At 47.8% G+C, this 18379-nt stretch overlaps 1 protein-coding gene across 1 annotated transcript; it reads right to left on the reverse strand.

The window, feature by feature from the left end:
- Positions 1–7126: 7126 nt before the first annotated feature.
- Positions 7127–14169, reverse strand: LOC148163306 (uncharacterized). Its single transcript, XM_088027037.1, has 3 exons — positions 14155–14169; positions 9788–9914; positions 7127–8166 (listed from the first exon to the last, which is right to left on the reverse strand). Exons 1-3 carry the CDS (start codon positions 14167–14169, stop codon positions 7127–7129), a joined length of 1182 nt encoding a protein of 393 aa, XP_087883163.1.
- Positions 14170–18379: the final 4210 nt, after the last annotated feature.

Below are 18379 nucleotides of genomic sequence, written 5' to 3' on the forward strand. Positions count from 1 at the left end.
CATGTGGGGCTCGATCCTAGGACCCTGGGATCGTGACCTAAGCCGAAGGCAGACGCTTAACGACTGAGCCACCCAGGCACCCTGAGTGTCCAATTCTTGATCTCAGTTCAGGTCTTGAACTCAGGGTTGTGAGTTCAAGCCCCACACTGGGCTCCATGCTGAGCACGGAGCCTACTTTAAAGAAAAAAAAAAAAGCTAATTTGTTAGGAACATCTGAGTGGCTCAGTCAGTTGGGCAGCTGGGTCTTGATTTCAGCTCCAGGTCATGATCTCAGGGTCCAGGGATAGAGCCCCACGTCAGGCTCCATGCTCCACGGGAAGTCTGCTTGAGGATTCTCTCTCTCCCTCTGTCCCCCAACTCTCATGCGCTTTCTAAAATAAAATCTTTTTTTTTTTTAAGAAAACCCCACTAATATGCAAAGAATAAAGAGAGAGCAACTTTTTTTCTAGATAGGTCCCCTGAGGCAAGGAAAACAAAAAGAAAAATAAACAATTGGGACTACATAAAAATAAAAAGCTTCTGCAGAGCAAAAGAAACAATCAACAAAACTAAAAGGCGATCTACAGAATGGGAGAAAATATTTGCAAATGACATCCAATAAAGGGTTAGTATCCAATATATATAAAGAACTTAAAAAATCCAACACCCAGAAAACAGTCAAATTAAAAGACGGGCAGAAGACATGAATAGACATTATATCTAGGAGAATCACAGGGTTATAGGGAATGGAGATTCCACTCTTTTTTTTGACAGAGATAGCAAGTGAGAACACAAGCAGGGGGAGTGGCAGGCAAAGGCAGAGGGAGAAGCAGGCTCCTCGCTGAGCAAGGAGCCCAATGCAGGACTCAATCCCAGACCCCTGGGATCATGACCTGAGCTGAAGGCAGGTGCTTAACTGACTGAGCCACCCAGGCGCCCGGAGATTCCACTCTTAAAAGGCTGGCATGCAGAATCACTCACCCCAGGATCCAATACAGAAGCAGCAGTTTTGAAAAGCTCCAAGACTATACGTGAAGGAGATTTGTTAATCTTAAAGCAACTGCTGTATGAGCAGGAGCATGCTACAACTCTCTCCTGGGGTGGAGGCACTGGTGGGCACCATTTTTGCATTCTCCCTCTACCTTACTAGTGTCAGCACTGGTGGGCACCAGCTTTATACTCTTCTTCTAATCTGCTAGCACCAGTGTGTGAACCTTGCCCCCGCCCCACTCCTGTGGCCCCACCGAAGCAGGGTGGCTGGACACCACATGCACAGCCTGCAGAGGGCACACCCCTTTAGTACCTGGCTCTGGTGGCCAAGGAAACAGCATTTCTGGGCCTCACAAAGCCTGAAACAATCAGAGAAAGTTCTTGGCAGGCTACCACCCCCAGGGCACTGCACAGACAGGAGACTGAAACACACCCCATCTTCCTGTGGAGAAGACCTATTTACTAATCTTGGAGATGCAGGCTTCAGGTTTACCACACATCTGGAGGATACGGAAATGCTCCTCGGGAATACAGGCCAGAGGACACCGTCTTTGTGCTCTTCCTTGGTCTTGCTATAGTGAGCCAGTGCCTCCCACAAGGGAACCCCAACTTCTGCAACTGTCACCAAAGTGACAGCAGTAGATCACCTGACCTCAAGGCCAGTAGGGCTTATGATTATGATCCAGTGGACTGTATGTACTTGCATACCTTAAAAACTGCTGCCTTAGGATCCAGCCTCTAATTAGACTGAAACTAGATTATTGACTATCCTTCCTCTGGAATACTTACGGGTCTTGGCACACCCTCAACAACAAAGTCTTACCAAGAATAAATCAGGCTACTTAGATAATGACAAAGGTTTGAGAGATAATGAAGAGCTAAAGGAAGGTTTGGGGCGCCTGGGTGGCTCAGTTGGTTAAGCGTCTGCCTTCTACTCAGGTCATGATCCCAGCCAGGGTCCTGGAATTGAGTCTTGCATTGAGCTCCCTGGCTCAGCGGGGAGTCCGCTTCTCCCTCTTCCTCTGCCCCTCCCCCCTGCTCATGCTCTCTCACTCTCAAGTAAATAAAATCTTTAAAAAGAAATATCTTCTGGGCGCCTGGGTGGCTCACTCATAAACGTCTGCCTTCGGCTCGGGTCATGATCCCGGGGTCCTGGGATCGAGCCCCGCATCGGGCTCCCTGCTCGGCGAGAGGCCTGCTTCTCCCTCTGCCACTCCCCCTGCTTGTGTTCCCTCTCTCGCTGTGTCTCTGTCAAATAAATGAATGAATGAATGAATAAATCAATCTTAAAAAGAAAGCAATCCCATTTACGACTGCATCAAAAAGAATAAAATGCCTAGGAACAAACTTAACCAAGGAGGTGAAAGGCCTGTATACTGAATATCATACAAGACTTTGATGAAAGAAATTGAAAAAGACACAAATAAATGGAAAGATGTTCTATGCTAATAGATTGGAAGAAATAATGCTGTTAAATTGTCCATATTACCCGGAGTAATCGACAGATTCAACACAGTCCCTATCAACTTTTCAAAGGCATTTTCCATAGAATTAGAACAATTCTAAAATTTGTAGGGAACCGTAAAAGACACTGTGTGGACCTGCGTTTGCAAACATTCCCAGTTCAGTACCACGTCCAAGCTTACGTTCATGCTGCTGCTTGTAACCGGAAAACCGTCCTCACGTCATCCTACCGGCTTCCAGAAACGGGAAGTGCTCCGTGCAACTCCGGGTCTCGATGAAGGGCCGTGGGCCAAGGGCGGCTCGCCTCCGGGAGCCCAAACTCAGAGGCGGGCGGGGGAGAGCGAGAAGCTCCAGGTCACGGGATCCTCCGTATCGGGGCTCCGAGACCAGCAGGGCGAGGGTCCCCGCAGCTGCCGCCCACTGGGCCTGTGAACCGGCTGGGACCGGTTGGGCCCTTCAAGTTTAGTCCCATCTTGCCAGGCCCCAGGCGGGACGTGACCACGGCGGCCCGCACTCCCAGCCTCAGCCGCTCTCCCGTCAAAGGCACTCGAGGCCGAGGGTGCCGCCTCCAGGCACCCGGAGGACGGAGGGCTGGTGTGGGGCCGGGAGAGTGCGGGGCCGGGTTAGGGCCGCTGCTCACACAAAGGGGCACAGCCGGGCTCCTACTCTCCTTCCTTGCCTCCTGTTCAGCCAACAGGCCCAGCTTCGGGGACGTCACCTGACGTCCCACCACCACGCCCGCAGGGGAACACCTCACTCCTGGGTTGTTACTGGACGAGTGACTGCCGCCCACGCACGAGGCACAGCCTGCGGGGTAATGTAGTTTCTGTCTTGCACGCGTACACGTTAGGATGGGCCTTTCCCGTGCTCCACAACCCTGGCCCAACAGTCCTGCGAGGGACCTGGGGAAATACTGCTCTAGGGCTCCAAATACAAGGACCGTGCCCAGATTTCTGTGGCCACCTTGGGCGAAGCCCCATCCTGGGAGAGCTGTAATAGGAGACTTCTCCTTAGTGGCCTTAGGCAAGCCTCCTCAACCGCTGAGGAAAAAAATATACTTAAAAACCATAAAATAAAATAAGTCCTGGGGATGAAATATGCAGCATGGTGACTACGGTTAACAATACTGTATAAAAAAATAACACTTAAAAGGCTTAAAAATAGGTGATATGGAGATAACTTGCGGCATATTGTGTACTAACGTTAAATAGTGCTCTAATCCAGTGGTTCCCAAACCGGTAGCAATAGCATCACACGGGAATATGTTAAAAATGCATCCAGAAGGGCCTCAGTCCATGCCTGAACCTGCAGCTAAATCCTGGGGAGGTGTGTGCAAACTGAAATCACTGAGGCTGGAGAAGATATCCCTGTGGAGGAGCAGAAATGAGAAGACATAATGAAGGTATAGTTTCATAATAACTTCTGCCTATATTTCATTGCCCCAAACTCATTTACATGGCTCATGTAAATGAAGCTGTATGTCCATAAAGGGAAAACTGGATCGGAGAGCATCTACCCACTTTCTATTCATCAGATACCATTTTATTATTCTTCCTACATATTCAGCACTACTACCCTTTGGGTGATAACCCAAAACCATGCCTCCATCTTAATGTTAATATTTATATTCTTTTTTTTTTTTTTAAGATTTTAATTTTAAGTAATCTCTACACCCAACCTGGGGCTCAAACTCAGAACCCTGGGATCAAGAGTCTTATGTTCTACTGACTGAGTCAGCCAGACACCCCTAATACTTCTATTCTTAACTTAAAACCATACACAAAGTAAGTTACTTGTTGCCACTCACTCCCTATATAATTATGGTTCTGTGACATTTAGAAGGACCTAGTCAAGGATCTGCTGAAGAAAAAAACCATGCCAACCTAGATTTCTATATATGTCAAAACTGTCTTTCAAGAAAGAGTACAAAATAAGACCATTTCAAACCAAAAATGAAGAATTTAATGGAAGATTAACACATATAAAATGAAATTCTAAAGGTTATATTTAAGAACTTTGGAAAGTAATCTCAGATGAAATATTTACAATGATAGAAGGAATGGGGACCCAAGAGGGGAATGCCTATGTGGATTGATACATCTGCTCATTATTTGCATTAAACATGAATAACATTTCCTTTTGCAGTCAGATTGATGGAATTAACATGCATAATCTCAACACATATACTGAGACAGAGCATACTAGTTAAACCTCTAAGTCCATTATTTTGCCTGAGAAGAAGGAAAAGCATTTATAAGTTTGTGCTCTACTGTTTTTAAGTGTTTGTAAATTTTAGCTTAAACAATAACAAACAGAATAAGCTTTTTAAACTAGAATTTTTTAAAAATCTGGATTATAAGTAACAGTTATTTTTTTTAAGGACCAGAAAAAGAACAAGCGAGGCAAAGAAAGCCACAAAATAAGAGGACATATTTAAAAACAAATATGTAAAATATTACATTAGGTAAATAGGAAATAAATTAACAGTCAGTACTTTTTGATGGTTAAAACCTCCCTTCACAAGATACTTAATCTTCATCAATAAATTTCAAGGGCAGGTTTTGAATTTCCATTCAAAGAACAACTAACATTCTCTGGCATCCTCAGCCACCCCATCTCCACCAGGGAAAGACACCACGGGGCAAAGAACGTCCTGGCGTTGGTTGCTGGGGAACCAAGACTGTATGCCGAGGGTCACCAAAATCTATAATCAAGCATCTTAAGGTCTAAAATCAGCTGAGACGTCATTAGGACCTGCAGTATATTTTTACAAACAAATCCCATCAGCACATCTCCTGATGAGAAAGGAATAGGATGGCATGAAGGGGTAACATTAGTGAAAATAATTTTAACAACAGCTAACATTTAAGAATATCCACAAAGCAGACACCACGCACTTTTCAACACTATCCTTTAACCTGCATAACCACTTGGTGAGGTGCGTCAGTCAACAGTCTTGTTTCCTAGATAATGAAGCTGAGACTCACAAAGGATATTAGGTCACCCAGTTTACAGAGGAAGAGACCAAGAACCCAAAAAGTCCCTGAGTTGTGCTGTCATGGCCACTAGTAAGAAGCACAGCTGAGAAGGGTGCTCATCGGCCCTGCATGGCTTCCTGCTCAAATTCATCCCATCTGGGCAGGGCCAGGGCCCCTCAGCATCACAGAAATAAAGTCATGGCAAATTCCCTGCCCATGCAACCATCAAGGGGAGAAGGAGTTCTGCCTTTTCCTGTCCAAGAAAGGGAATCTTCAGCTTCGCCTGCTCACTCAACACACTAGGTGCTGACTGAAAACCTGGAACATAAGGACAGTCCATGTCACATTCCCATGGATGCAAAGGGCTCTCTCCTGAGGTCTGAGGAGGGAAAGTCATTCCCCAGGTCTCACCCATCATCCTAATTATGCACACGTTCTGTTGGCTCTGCCTCCTAACATGTCCCAAGTCATCTTCTCCCAAACCAACTCCATTGCCACCATCATGGGCCAGTCCAATAACAATGGACCCCTGGACCACCCAGTGGCCTCATTTCTCTCTCCCACATCAATTATTCCCTCTTCAGTACACTCTCCACGCAGCAGCCAAGGGCAAATTTAGAGACAAGACCATGCCACTGCCCTGCTGAATCCCTTCCTCAGCCTCCCAGAACAGTCAGAATAAAACCCACAAAGCCCTGTGCATCTGGCCCTCTTCTGTCCATCTCAGTGCTCACCACTCATTTCCTCCAGACACACTGGCCTTCAGCTGTTTCCTCTAATAAGGCCAGTTCTTGCCTGCCTCAGGGTCTTGGTACATGCTGTTCCTTTGCCAAAAATGTTCTTTCTTATCTTTGAACATAGCTGGGGCTCCTCCATCCTTCATGGGTCTGCATGATCTTACCCTTTGGGTACTGTCTGCTCCTCTGACCATGCTTTACAGTTTAACATTCATCTTCCCACTTTTACAAGAGAGGCCTGTGGGGAAGTGACATGACTGAGGTCACCCAGGTGGTGATAGGCACAGCTTGGAAGTGCTGGAATTCCAACTGTCCCCAGGGCCCAAGCCCTTAGTCACTGGACCACTCTTCCCAAAGGACATCTGTCCTCCATGCCTAAGTTTGACCCTGATTATGCCACACAGGGCCTATAGGCACATCACTGTCTAGCAGCAGAGTTGCTCTATCACACCTCTGTATTACCACGTGTTTTTCCCTTCTAGACAGCAAGGCCCAAGTCTCAGTCACCCATGTATTTCCATGACACAGGGCACATGCGGGGTAATGGGCACAAAGGATGGGGTTCTCATGACTCCTGCCCATCATACCAGCAAGAGCATAGCAGGCCCCTGTAAACACAGAAAGTTGGATGGAGAGACATGGACCATGAGGGAAGAGGGCCCTTCAACCACTGCAAAGCACATCGCGTCTGCTTTGGGACAAACTGAGGCTCAGGTCTCTTTGCAGGCCACATGACAGCAAAGCACTCTCAGGTGTGGAAAGAAGGTCCCTCTGCTGAGAACCACGTTGTGTTTTGGGAGAGTGGCCTCTAGTCTCTGTAGTGTCAGTGCTCAGCTACAGGTAAAGGTAATGCCACAGCCATAGCACAAAACTGTGCACATGAAGGAGGACACGGTATGCAGGGAAGCCTTGGATGTGAACTCTCAGATGCCAAGTTACATTTTCCCTCCGGTCAAACAATTTGCCACTGCAGTTACTTTAAGAAGGTCTCTTTAAGAAGAATTCAGTATGAGTTCTCTGATGTTGACTGAGGCCTGCCTTCTGGTCAAAGACCTTCCCACATCTCTTACACTTGTAGGATTTTACTCCACTATGAATCTTTTGATGAGTAGTGAGGGTTGAGCTGTAGCTGTAGGTCTTTCCACACTCATTGCACTCATAGAGCTTCTCCCCAGAATGACACCTCATGTGTCGTGTTACAGAAAAGCTGTTACAAAAGGCTTTCCCACATTCTTTGCACTCAAAGGGTTTTTCTCCAGTGTGGGTTCTATTATGCCGAATAAAATCAGAGTGGCGGGCAAAGGCCTTTCCACATTCACTGCACACATGAGGCTTCTCTCCACTATGAATCCGCTGGTGCTCAGTGAGGTGTGACCTGCGGCTGAAGGCCTTCCTGCATTCGATGCACACATAGGGCTTCTCCCCAGTGTGAATCCGCTGGTGTTCTGTGAGGTGTGACCTGCGGCTGAAGGCCTTCTCACACTCGGTGCACTCATAGAGCTTCTTCTTAATGTGAATGCTGTAGTGTCCAGTGAGATCTGCCTTCCTGAGAAAGGCCTTCCCACACTTTTTGCATTTATAGGATTTTACTCTAGTGTGAATCCACTGATGTTGAAGAAGGAAGTGATTCTTAATAAACTCTTTCCCACATTCCTTGCATTTGTAGGATTTCTTCCCTCCATGAATCAAGGGGTCTCTCCTTGATCTATGTGATTCACACTCAAGGAGAGCATCTCCTGGAGAGACTTGCTCCTGTAAATCTTTTGTGCACAGATTTTTACCTGTTCCCAAATCATCACATTCAGGGTTCACCTTTCCAGGGAGGGTTTCCTTGTAGGGGACTGTCCCTGTCCTTAGGTACCCTCCCTGTTTTTCTGATGGTCTCTCTTGTTCCCCGGCTTCTCCCAATGTGGAAACACTGGAGTCGTCCTCAGTCAGTAACCTGTGGGGTGAGCATCCCTCAAACAAGCCTGGCTGAGAAGCAGAAGGCTCTGTGGTCTTGGTTTTTGCTTTGTCATCTGAAGGGAATCCAATACACAAAAGAGTCCCATTAACAATGCCAACATAGAAGGAACAAAATCACCAAGCCAGTGGGAAAAGGAAGATGGAAACAGGGCCACTGATACCTGCTGGATTTTCACATCTCTGAAACTCAGCTTTGTATTTTTTTTTTTTTTTTTTGCTGGTCCTTGAATTCTTGACATCTTTAAAGGGACAACCTTGGGGAGAATTTCGGGTAGGGGCCAGAGAAGAATCCCTTCCTTACTATCCAGACGGGAGAGAAATATGACACCATGTGCTGTGTTTGTTCTAAGAAAGGATGTCACAGGGAACACAGGGAAGGGGGCATCTAACCCAGCCTGAATGAAAGACAACTGGGAGGGGTCTTGAGATCTGAGTCCTAATGAAGCAAGAGTTACCACACAGAGAAAGTGAGAGGGTCCTGCTGCCAAAGGAGGCAGAGTGTACAGAGGTGCAGAGTCTAGAGAGAATCCTGGATGCTGAGGGAACTTCAGAGCATGAGAGGTTGGTGGAGATGTGGCTAGAGATGCAGACAGGGTGCAGCCTCCAGAGTTCGGAAGGGTGAGAGCAAGTACAGCCATTGCCACTCCCAGGACAGTATCTACAAGGCCGAGGGTGAGCAGGACTTGTCAGGGGGACATATTAAATCTACTGTGTGTAAGAAACAGCTAAGTGACTAAAACACAGACAAAAGCTAGTAGAGAAATTTGAATTATTTACTTCAAATATTAAAGAGAAGCTGTACAAATGGAGAAGTTAATAACAAGGTTGTCAACTCTCCTCAAATCTATCTGTAAGTTCATCACCAGTCCAGATAACATGATTTTCCATGAAACTCAACAAGTTGATTCTAGAATTTGTATATTTGTTAAAGGCTAAGAATATCACTGAAGAAAGAATAATAAGGAGATGGGGCTTGCCCTCCCAGTATTAGGGTTATGATGAAAGTAGAGACATCAAGACAGCATGGTGTTGGCACAGACGTAAGGAAAACTGGCAACAGGACGCAACAGTGATCAGAAACAGACTTATGAATACATACAGCTTTCACAGACTGCAGAGGTGGCACAGCAGATCAGTGGGAAAAGAAGGGACTAAATAACCAGTGGAGCTGAAAAACTGGTAACCTACATGCAGGAAAAAATTCTTGCATTTCTACCGCATGTCATACACAAAGCTAATTCCAGGTTAGTAAGCAACAGAAAAAGAATATAATTTGACCTTGGTGTGAGGAAGATTTCCTAGCAAGACATGAAAAGCAGTAATCATAAAACAAAAGATAAATTGATCTGACTAAAAAAAATATGAATTTCTTTTAATCAAAAGATGCTTTAAAGAAAATTTCTAAAAAGCTAAGCTCCAATAGAATACAACTGCAGTCAGGAATATACAAAAAAAAATCTGACAAGTCAAAAAGGGAAGAGCAACCATCTTGGTGATTCCTGATGGAGACAAAGGGAGAGCAGGCAGGAGGAAGTGAGCCCAGAACATGGCAGGGACCGTGGGGAGGAAGGCATGCTGCTCCAAAGGCCTCTTCCACCAGCCAGGCCTCAAAAGACAGGAAGAAACTAAGAAGGAGGCTGCATGTCCCTGCATGGAGGCAAGGAGAAGACTTACCCAGTGAGACCAGGAGCCTGCAGGTCTCCCTCATCACCTTCCAGTACAGTGTCCTCTGGGGCAGGTCCAATAATTCCCACTCCTCCTGAGTGAAGGTGACAACCACATCTTTGAAGGTCAGCAGTGCCTGGAAAGACAAACACAGTAGCATTATGTGCTCTATGGCTATTGGGTGGGATCAGAGCCTGTAACTTAGTCTCTGGTGAAGGTGCACAGAGGTCCCCCTGAATCACTAAGGCTTCTTGAGGGCCGAGCTCTGAGCTGGACTTAAGGGGGAGGCAGCTATGGCTGACAGAGACGCCCTCCGTGGTGGAAACAGTGGAGAATGACACGGACGTGGGAGCAGATGGTAAGTGGTCTGGGACGTCAGAGGAACAGGGAAATAATCATGACGATAATTCCAACAATAAGAACAGCAGCAGCCAAAGCTGAGCCTCCCTGGTCCTTCCCATGTGCCTGCCCTGGACTGTGGGCTTCACATGCTGTGGTAAAGGGATTAAATGTCCACAGCTCTGGAGCAGACTCCCAAGTTTGGATTCAACCCCTTGAATCAACACTTGGCCTGCTGTGTACCTTGGGGAAGCCATTTAATTTCTCTGAGCCTCAATCTCCCCTGTCAGTATAATAATTCTCTCACTTTATCAGGTTATTTGAGAATCCAAGGGAAAACATTCATAAAGCCAACACTAGAGTCTCTGGCTCATGACAGTGCTCTGTACATTTATTAATCCTTCTATCACGATGAAGATAAATGCCATCATCAGCTCCACATCACAGTCTGAGTTGAGGCTCGGGGAGCTATAGTGAGTCACCTGAGAGTTCCCAGCCTACACAGCAGAGGTAGGATTTGAACCTAGGTCCTTCCGGCCCAGGTCTGTGGTAACCCTCACACTCCTCCATTACTGCAGGTGAAGCCCTTCTTTTTTATTTTTTTTTAAATAAAGATTATTTATTTGAAAGAAAGAGAGATGGTGGGAGAGCATGAGCAGGTGGTGGAGGGAGTGGCAGAGGGAGAAGGAGAAGCAGACTCCCCACCAAGCAGGGAACCCGATGCGGGGCTCGATCCCAGGACCCTGAGATCATGACCTGAGCAGAAGGCAGACGCTTAACGACTGAGCCACCCAGGCGCCCCAGGTGAAGCACTTCTAATGACTGTTGCTGTTAATCTGCTTCTAGATCCCTGACCACACTTCCATGGACATGGACAAGAGGATGGGAGCCATCCTCACCCTCCTCATGGGAGAGGCACTGACGGGGGCGCCACTCATCCTGGGAGTGCCAGGGCCTGGGCTAGCTCCCCACACCCACTTGGGTCCCCCAGCCTTCTCAGACTCCCCAGGAGATTCCACGGTGAGCTATCAGTCAGTTTCCCCTTCCTGAGTCCTGACAGCATGTGTCCCTGAGTCACGAATACCGTAAGGACCAGGGAACCCAAGTGGGTGAGAACAATGCCACTGAGGCCATAAGAACAAAGGCAGCAGCCCCCGACTGGCTGTGATGTGTGTCCTGGGTGAGGGCGGGGTGAACATCCAGCAAATGACCACACATGCTCCCCTTCCCAAGACACATCTCAGCAGGTGGGGGGTGGGGCTTGGCAGTCACAAGGCCCTCTCGTGCCTCCTTAAACTCTGTCCTCACTGCCTCTGTCCACGAGGTTCCCTGTCTGGGATGGCTCCTCTTCCCCTCCTTGTTCCCAAGCTCACCAGCAGGAGAAAGCCCTGCCCACCTTACAAAGTTTAATATAGGTGAAATCCCCAGGCCTCCCCAGCCCACTGTGGTTGGGAACATAGGCTCTGGTAGCTAATGGACAGTACGTGAGTTTCAACTACTTAAGAGCTGTGTGACCTTGGGTCGGTAACTTAACGTCTCTGACCCCTAGTTCCTCTTCTATAAAGCAGGGATGATAACAGAACCTAACTCTGAGGAGATGGGAACTGAATGAGATGAAACATAATAACTGTCCCTCAAAGCAAATCAAGGGCTCAGTGAAATCCAGCTATTACCACTGTTTGGTTATGATTATTTTTCCTCCTCGCTCCTCAAGCACCCTGGAAAATCTCAACCTGGCACTCCACTCTGCACAAAAATGCTAGCTCCCAAGCATGCGCGTACTAGGGGTACTTTAGCTAGAACTAGAAAGATGAAGAAGTGGCATTTGAGCAGAGGCCTGAGGAATGCACAGGGATGCCCTGCAGAGTTCCAGAGACAGTGTCCTGGGCAGAGGGAACTGGCAAGTGAGCAAGAGCTTGGCAAGTGGAGGATGGCATAGCTGCAGGGCCGATGGGGAAGAAAGGAAAGGAAGATACGTGGGTGGACACAGAGCAGTTGCAGGGACAGGTGCAGCAGGCAATGGGGGGAGAGGGTTTGAACGTAGATTCTAAGTGTGATGAGAGCCCACTGAGGGGAGTCTCATTCTCCAACTAGCTAACAAGGTCCTGTTACAGCTCTGGTGCTGTTATAGGCCTGGCGACAGAGCTTCAAAAAGGAATCACAGCCCCCGTTGGAGAAAGATCCCCAACAAGGACTAAATAACTGAGCAAGATGATGCAGATGGCCTTAAGAGTTCTGAGGCCAAGAAAAAAGGGGACAAGATTAGAGAGATGGGGTCATTTCAGAAGGAAAGCTGGGGATGACCTTGCTGAAGGCGGGCACTGGCGTGGCTGGAATGAAGGGAGGGGGACATGTACCGGAGAGAAACCCGGGGTCCGTTGTGTGTTTACATCTAAATGCACACTGCCACCACTGAATCTTTAATACATCTACTTTTCGCATAAAAGTAAACGTCTTATAAGTGGCAAGCCAGCTTTACTTGTAATAAACAGACGGCAAATACAAAGATGAATCCAGTAACCTTCTTGGCTCCCAGTGCCTGAGGGCCCTTTCATTTCTTTTTAAAGGTTTTATTTATTTGTATGACAGAGAGAAAGAGCACAAGCAGGGGAAGCAGCAGGCGGAGGGAGAGGGAGAAGCAGGTTCCCCGCTGAGCAAGGGGCCTGACACGGGGTTCAATCCCAGGACCCCGGGATCATGACCTGAGCCAAAGGCAGACGTTTAACCAACTGAGCCACCCACGTGCCCCTCGAGGGCCCCTTTCATCCTAGCAGAGAAGCAATGATTCCAAAAATATTGCTCCCACTGTGAGTCTGCCCCTAGGCTCTCTCTTCCCCTAGTCCTTGGCTGGATACAAGCCTGAGACAGGGGACACCCCAGGGCAGGATTCCCCTGGGGTAAGTCCCTAAGATCGTCACAGGACAAGGGGCTCTGCTCCCTGAGAACAGTGTCCAGAGTGATGCTACCTGGGCAGTGTTGGACAATGGAGGACATACATCACACACAGGCCCTCTCTGACCCCCTCAAGGCAAGGGGAGGAAATGTCAATATGCCCATTGAACCCGAGAGATGGAAGACAAAAGCACTGATCAGACTTACTCAAGCTCACAGCCCTGGGAAGGGCATAGCCAGAGGGGCCCCTGAAGTCTCTACATTGTTAAATGGGCTTTCCTGAAGCTCGGTTCATTCAGACGGTGCAGGGACGGGAGGATTCCAAGAAACCCCATTTCTCTCTCGCCCACACCGCCGTAAGAGGAGACCAGGGCAAAGGCCTCCTTGGACCCCTGAGATCACAGAAATGAATGGTCACGACTGGTATTTACTGGGCATTCCCTGCATGTGCTGTGCTGCTTTTCACACTCTGCCTCCCACGTCTGCCACCAGGACCCCAGAGGGAAGACACTGCAATTAGCCCATTTCACAGCCAAGGAAGCTGACTATATCCCACTGCGGTGCGGCAGCAGAGCCTGGAGCTGAACCCAGCCTGTAGGCTGTGTAACTCGTTTTGCACACCTGTGGCACGTGCCTCGGCTGCGAGGGCGGCTGTGGGTGAGGCGGGGAATTCCAGGTACGATGTGGGGGTTGCAGGGAGCCCTCCCCCTGCTGTCCCTGCCTCCTCTCCACTCTATAGCTAGAGAAAGCCTATTAAGACTTGACACAAATCACGTTCCTCCTCTCCTCCACATCCTCCATGGCTCCCCCCAACCTCAAAGAGGCCGAGTTCCTCAGCCTGTCATTCCAGACCTGACTCCCATCTTGGTGCTCTCTGTTCCCACCAGGCGACACGGAGAGCTGCCGAGTCTGTCCAGCTCAGCCTCCGCTCCCCGCATGTGCACCTCCTGGTGCATGTGCCTGGGACACCCCTGCACGCCTCACTGATGGACGGAGCTGGGAACCCTTCCGTATCAGGGCGGGTCCCCAGACACAACGGCACAGTTAGGGGAAGTGGTGAGACCCAGGACAACACTATGCCCCGTATGGAGGTGCTGGGACTGCGTGGTTGGGGGTCCCCAGGGCCTGAGGGGTCATGCACTCACCTGTGCCGGGTCCATCTGCCCCTCTGCTGCCTCCGTGGGACCCTGCGCGTGGACCGAGGGCCGCGAAGAGTGGGAGGCCAGGGAGGGGCCCAGGGGCTCTGCTGACCCGCCCCACACACCCTCAGCCCTGCCTCCGTGCAAAGGGGACACGACGCCTCTTCTCAAGCCTCCCTGGCCCGCGGCCTCAAACCCACTGAGCGTCCCGCAGCCGTGACCTCGCGAACAGACCCGGGAACACGCGATACAGCCTCCGGGGGGCCGGCGCCGTAGGTCTCGCGTGATGCGGGATCCCAGCCCTGTGCTGTGATTGGCCCAGCACTACCGCCTCTCGCCGCTGAGCCTGCTGGGTAATACGGTGGCTGCCGCTTCGCCCGCCGTCTCAAAGAGCATCCCTCCAGAAAGCGCCTCAAAGGACCCGCGGCGCCTGCCTGAGGGCGTCTGGCAGGTGACGTCATCACGCTCTGCGGGTGGGGCCAGGCTGCTTCCCTTCTTAGCCGGCACCGCCGCGTGTCTGGGGCACAGCTTCTCCGATTAGAAGTGCTGCGAGGTGTTGTTTCACGTGTGCCCCAAGTTGAGGCTCCCAGAGGGACGCGGCGGACGGCGCTAGCAGAGAGTCCGCCCCTCCAAGGTTAGCCCTAATAAGCACCGTCTTTGCTACTCTTCAGTTCCGGGGAGACTGAAGTTTTGAGAGTCAATTCTGTGGAATTCGATGATGGTCAGAGACGAGAGAGAAAATGCTTCCGGGCTGCAGGTTGAGGGGGGAAGAGGGCGGAACTGTCAGACAGCCTTAAATCGCATGGCCAAGGCAGTGTCTCCTTTTCCCTCAGAAAACATTGTTTTCCTGTCCGGATACTCACGGGCTGTATCCCTATCCAACCCAGCGAGCAGCAGCGTCTCATCAGTGGGGTACTTCTTACTGCACATTCCAAGGTATATCCTATTTCTTTCAGTACTATGAAACCTGAGATCTATTTGAAAAGGAGAGGTATTTGTCAAATTTCATTTTCTATTGGGATGGTGACTGTAATGGTCATGGTCGGAGAATGTGCAGAGACTGACCGTCTGAACCCAGAGATAAATGGGTTTTCTTGATCTCAATCTGTTTGCTATAATTGCAATGAGAGTATGCACCAGGGGAATTGAAATTATCTCTGAAAACCATTTGTGAAAAGTAAATTACTGCCTACCAGTTTTAGTCTACTAGCAAAATTATGCACGAGGTTACTAATTACCTCATGCTATGCATTCACATTTATTCAATGAAAATTCACTGGGAGAAGGTACCCTGTGTTCTCATCATATCACATCTTTATTAATGAGAAGTTGCACATGATTGTGGTCACACCGCTCCATGTCCTTAGATAAGAATGTGGCTTCTCCTCCACTGGTCAGCTTATATGTCACGCTTAGTCAAGGATGACTCAAGGGTTGTGCCCCAGCTGGAAGGATGGATTTGTCCTTAACTGAGATGGGAAGGGGCGGTGGTCGTGCAGATGGAGGAGCTTGGAAACATTAGGGTCTCACTTTTGAGCCTATTTTGAATCTACTAAGCATCCAAATGAGGCAGACTGTAGAAATTTCAATATAGAACTGTAGGGTTCTTTTTTTGTAAAAAATGTCAGCATTTTGATTCACTGATAGATTGATTTCTAGAATGCTCATAGCTCTGCAATCCAGACTCCTCGACAGAAGAAGAAATTAATGCTCAGAAATAACACAAAGTAAAATGTCTCATATATGGCTTTCTGCAGTTATAGGTAAGTCCAATATTTTAGAGAAGTAAATATAGAAGCGGTTTAGCTAGGAAGTATTTAAACACTGCTTGACCTGCTGTAACAAAAGGAGTGTTCCTATGTCTCAAACTAGGACCACCTGTGGTACCGTTTACACTCTAGAGCTGTGTGTGAGATCAGACATGTTGATTCCAGATGAGGCCACACCCTTGTGTGACTCCTTTCCTTGCCTCATTCTCATTCCTTGACCTTTAATTTTTCCTGATAATTTCTCCTCAATAAATCACATGTCATTGAACCTTGTGCCAGCTTCTGCTTCTACAAAACCCAACCCCAGACAGGACACATCTGGTGAAAACCTAAAATATAATCAGGTGAAGTATACCCAGGATATTAAGGTTTCTTTTCCATAACAAGACGAGCAAGGAAGATCAAGAAAACTTGCTTAAATGTGTCCTGATATGAACAAAGCTCTGCAATTTTAGAGGAGAGTTAGAATGTGTTGCTGAATCTCTTTGTGGGGGAGTGCTTGTTTCCCTCCTCAATACCTGATGAGCAGGGGACATGGTGTTCTCTGCTGTGTGACTTTATGTCTGAGGCAGATCTCAAATGGTTGTGTCTTACACTAGGTAGTTCTTTAATTTTGGCATTTCCTTCTAGTGCAGGTGTTCTCAAACCTTAGGGGTACATCAGAATCACTGGAGGAATAAGAACACAGAAGCCCCTCGGTCACTGAGGTAAAAAAGAGCCTAAGCATTTGTGTTGATAGCAAGTTGCCTAAGTGCTTTTGAAATGACATGGTTTGAGTGTCTTGGCTGTTCAAGGATTGCAAAGTAAGAATGAAGATTAAATGAGTGAAAATATATAGAGTTATTTTTTCTTTTTTCTTTCTTTAAATTTTTTATTGTTATGTTAGTCACCATACATTACATCATTAGCTTTTGATGCAGTGTTCCATGATTCATTGTTTGTGCATAACACCCAGTGCTCTACGCAGAACGTGCCCTCTTTAATACCCATCATCACCAGGCTAACCCATCCCCAAAATATATAGAGTTTTTAAAACAATACCTGGAAGGGTCTGAAAATCATTATTGCTATTAGTGCAGTAACATAAGACGCTGAAGGTGGTTAGGAATAGGAAAGCGCTCTGTGGATGGTTAATTGCAGCCTATGTTTCCTGAAAGGCAGGTCCAAGAGAAAGTACAGGGTGGAGAATGAAACCTCTAACCCAGGTAAAGGAAGGAAGAAAATCTTACTTCTTGAAGCAGCAAGTTCCCATCCTAGATAGGTCTCCTGGAGATAGGGGATTCTTTTATTTATTTACTTACTTACTTACTTATTTATTTATTTATTTATTTTATTTTTAGATGTTATTTATTTATTTATTTGACAGAGAGAGAGAGACACAGCGAGAGAGGGAACACAAGCAGGTGGAGTGGGAGAGGGAGAAGCAGGCTTCCCACAGAGCAGGGAGCCCGATGCAGGGCTCGATCCAGAGACCCTGGGATCATGACCTGAGCTGAAGGCAGACAACCGACTGAGCCACCCAGGTGCCCCAGGGAGATTCTTTTATAAGGTGAAGTCACACAGAAGAAGAATGAATGTGTATCATCAGGTCAATTTCTATTACAGAGAGTGATTCCATTTCCTACTGGGTACTAGAGTTCCTAGCATTAGAAATATGCTAAATGGGAGAGAGCAGAATTTCTCAGGCTTGGAAAGGACCTCCAGGACTACAAAGCGGTTTTCATTGAGCTGAGCCAGGGATCTATAGTCTGTTGAGTAGACACCCAATTACAGTCATCAATTGTGAAGTGTCACCATATAAGAGAGTTAGAAACCAGCCTGACTTCTGAAGGTTGGTAGAGTATCAGATATCTGAATATTCACCTTCCTCACTTACACATCCTCCATCTACTCCTTTCTTTTCTCAAAGACCCAGTTATGGTGTCCAGGCAGCACAATAATTTCCAAATCCACAATATAATTCCCAAACCCAGGGTGATATATTGGGCCAAGGACAGCCACTGATAAAAGAGATGGCAGCAATTAATTCTATGACCACCTCTGACCCCCTAAATTCCCACAATTGACTCCATTTCTTTCATGTGCCCCTTAATTTCCCTGATCCTTCCCTTGTCCTTTCACCTGTGGGCTGAGCACTGGCTGACCATCACAGCTTTGGTGTGATGTGTGAGGAAAGGAATGTTATTATGTCAAGGGCTGGGAAGAAGAAGAAAGACTCAGGGCCACTGTTACTTCCTCAGTGGACGCTGTTGGACGTGGAAGCACTGACCTCACCGACAGAGATCCTACGTGATCCATGGTAATAAATTCTGAGAGGGGAATTCAGAAAAAATTTGCTCAGCAGGAAGGCAAGCAGAGGGGAGTTAAGAGAGACCTTGCACAATATTTGTGGTTAAATTATAATCTTTTTGGAAGAATCTTCATCAACTGCAGACAGCGTTCCTTCCCTGGATTGAGGAGAT

The sequence above is a fragment of the Eumetopias jubatus genome, unplaced genomic scaffold (assembly GCF_037043125.1).
Source record: "Eumetopias jubatus isolate StellerSeaLion01/CBP00866 unplaced genomic scaffold, mEumJub1_p1.0 scaffold_10, whole genome shotgun sequence".
Lineage (NCBI taxonomy): Eukaryota > Metazoa > Chordata > Mammalia > Carnivora > Otariidae > Eumetopias > Eumetopias jubatus.

Excerpts from the sequence above, each read along its gene's own strand:
- LOC148163306 (XM_088027037.1), bottom strand. Across the intron at positions 8,167-9,787 it reads CAGGCTCCTGGTCTCACTGG|ATGACAAAGCAAAAACCAAG; the intron begins GTAAGTCTTCTC and ends GATTCCCTTCAG.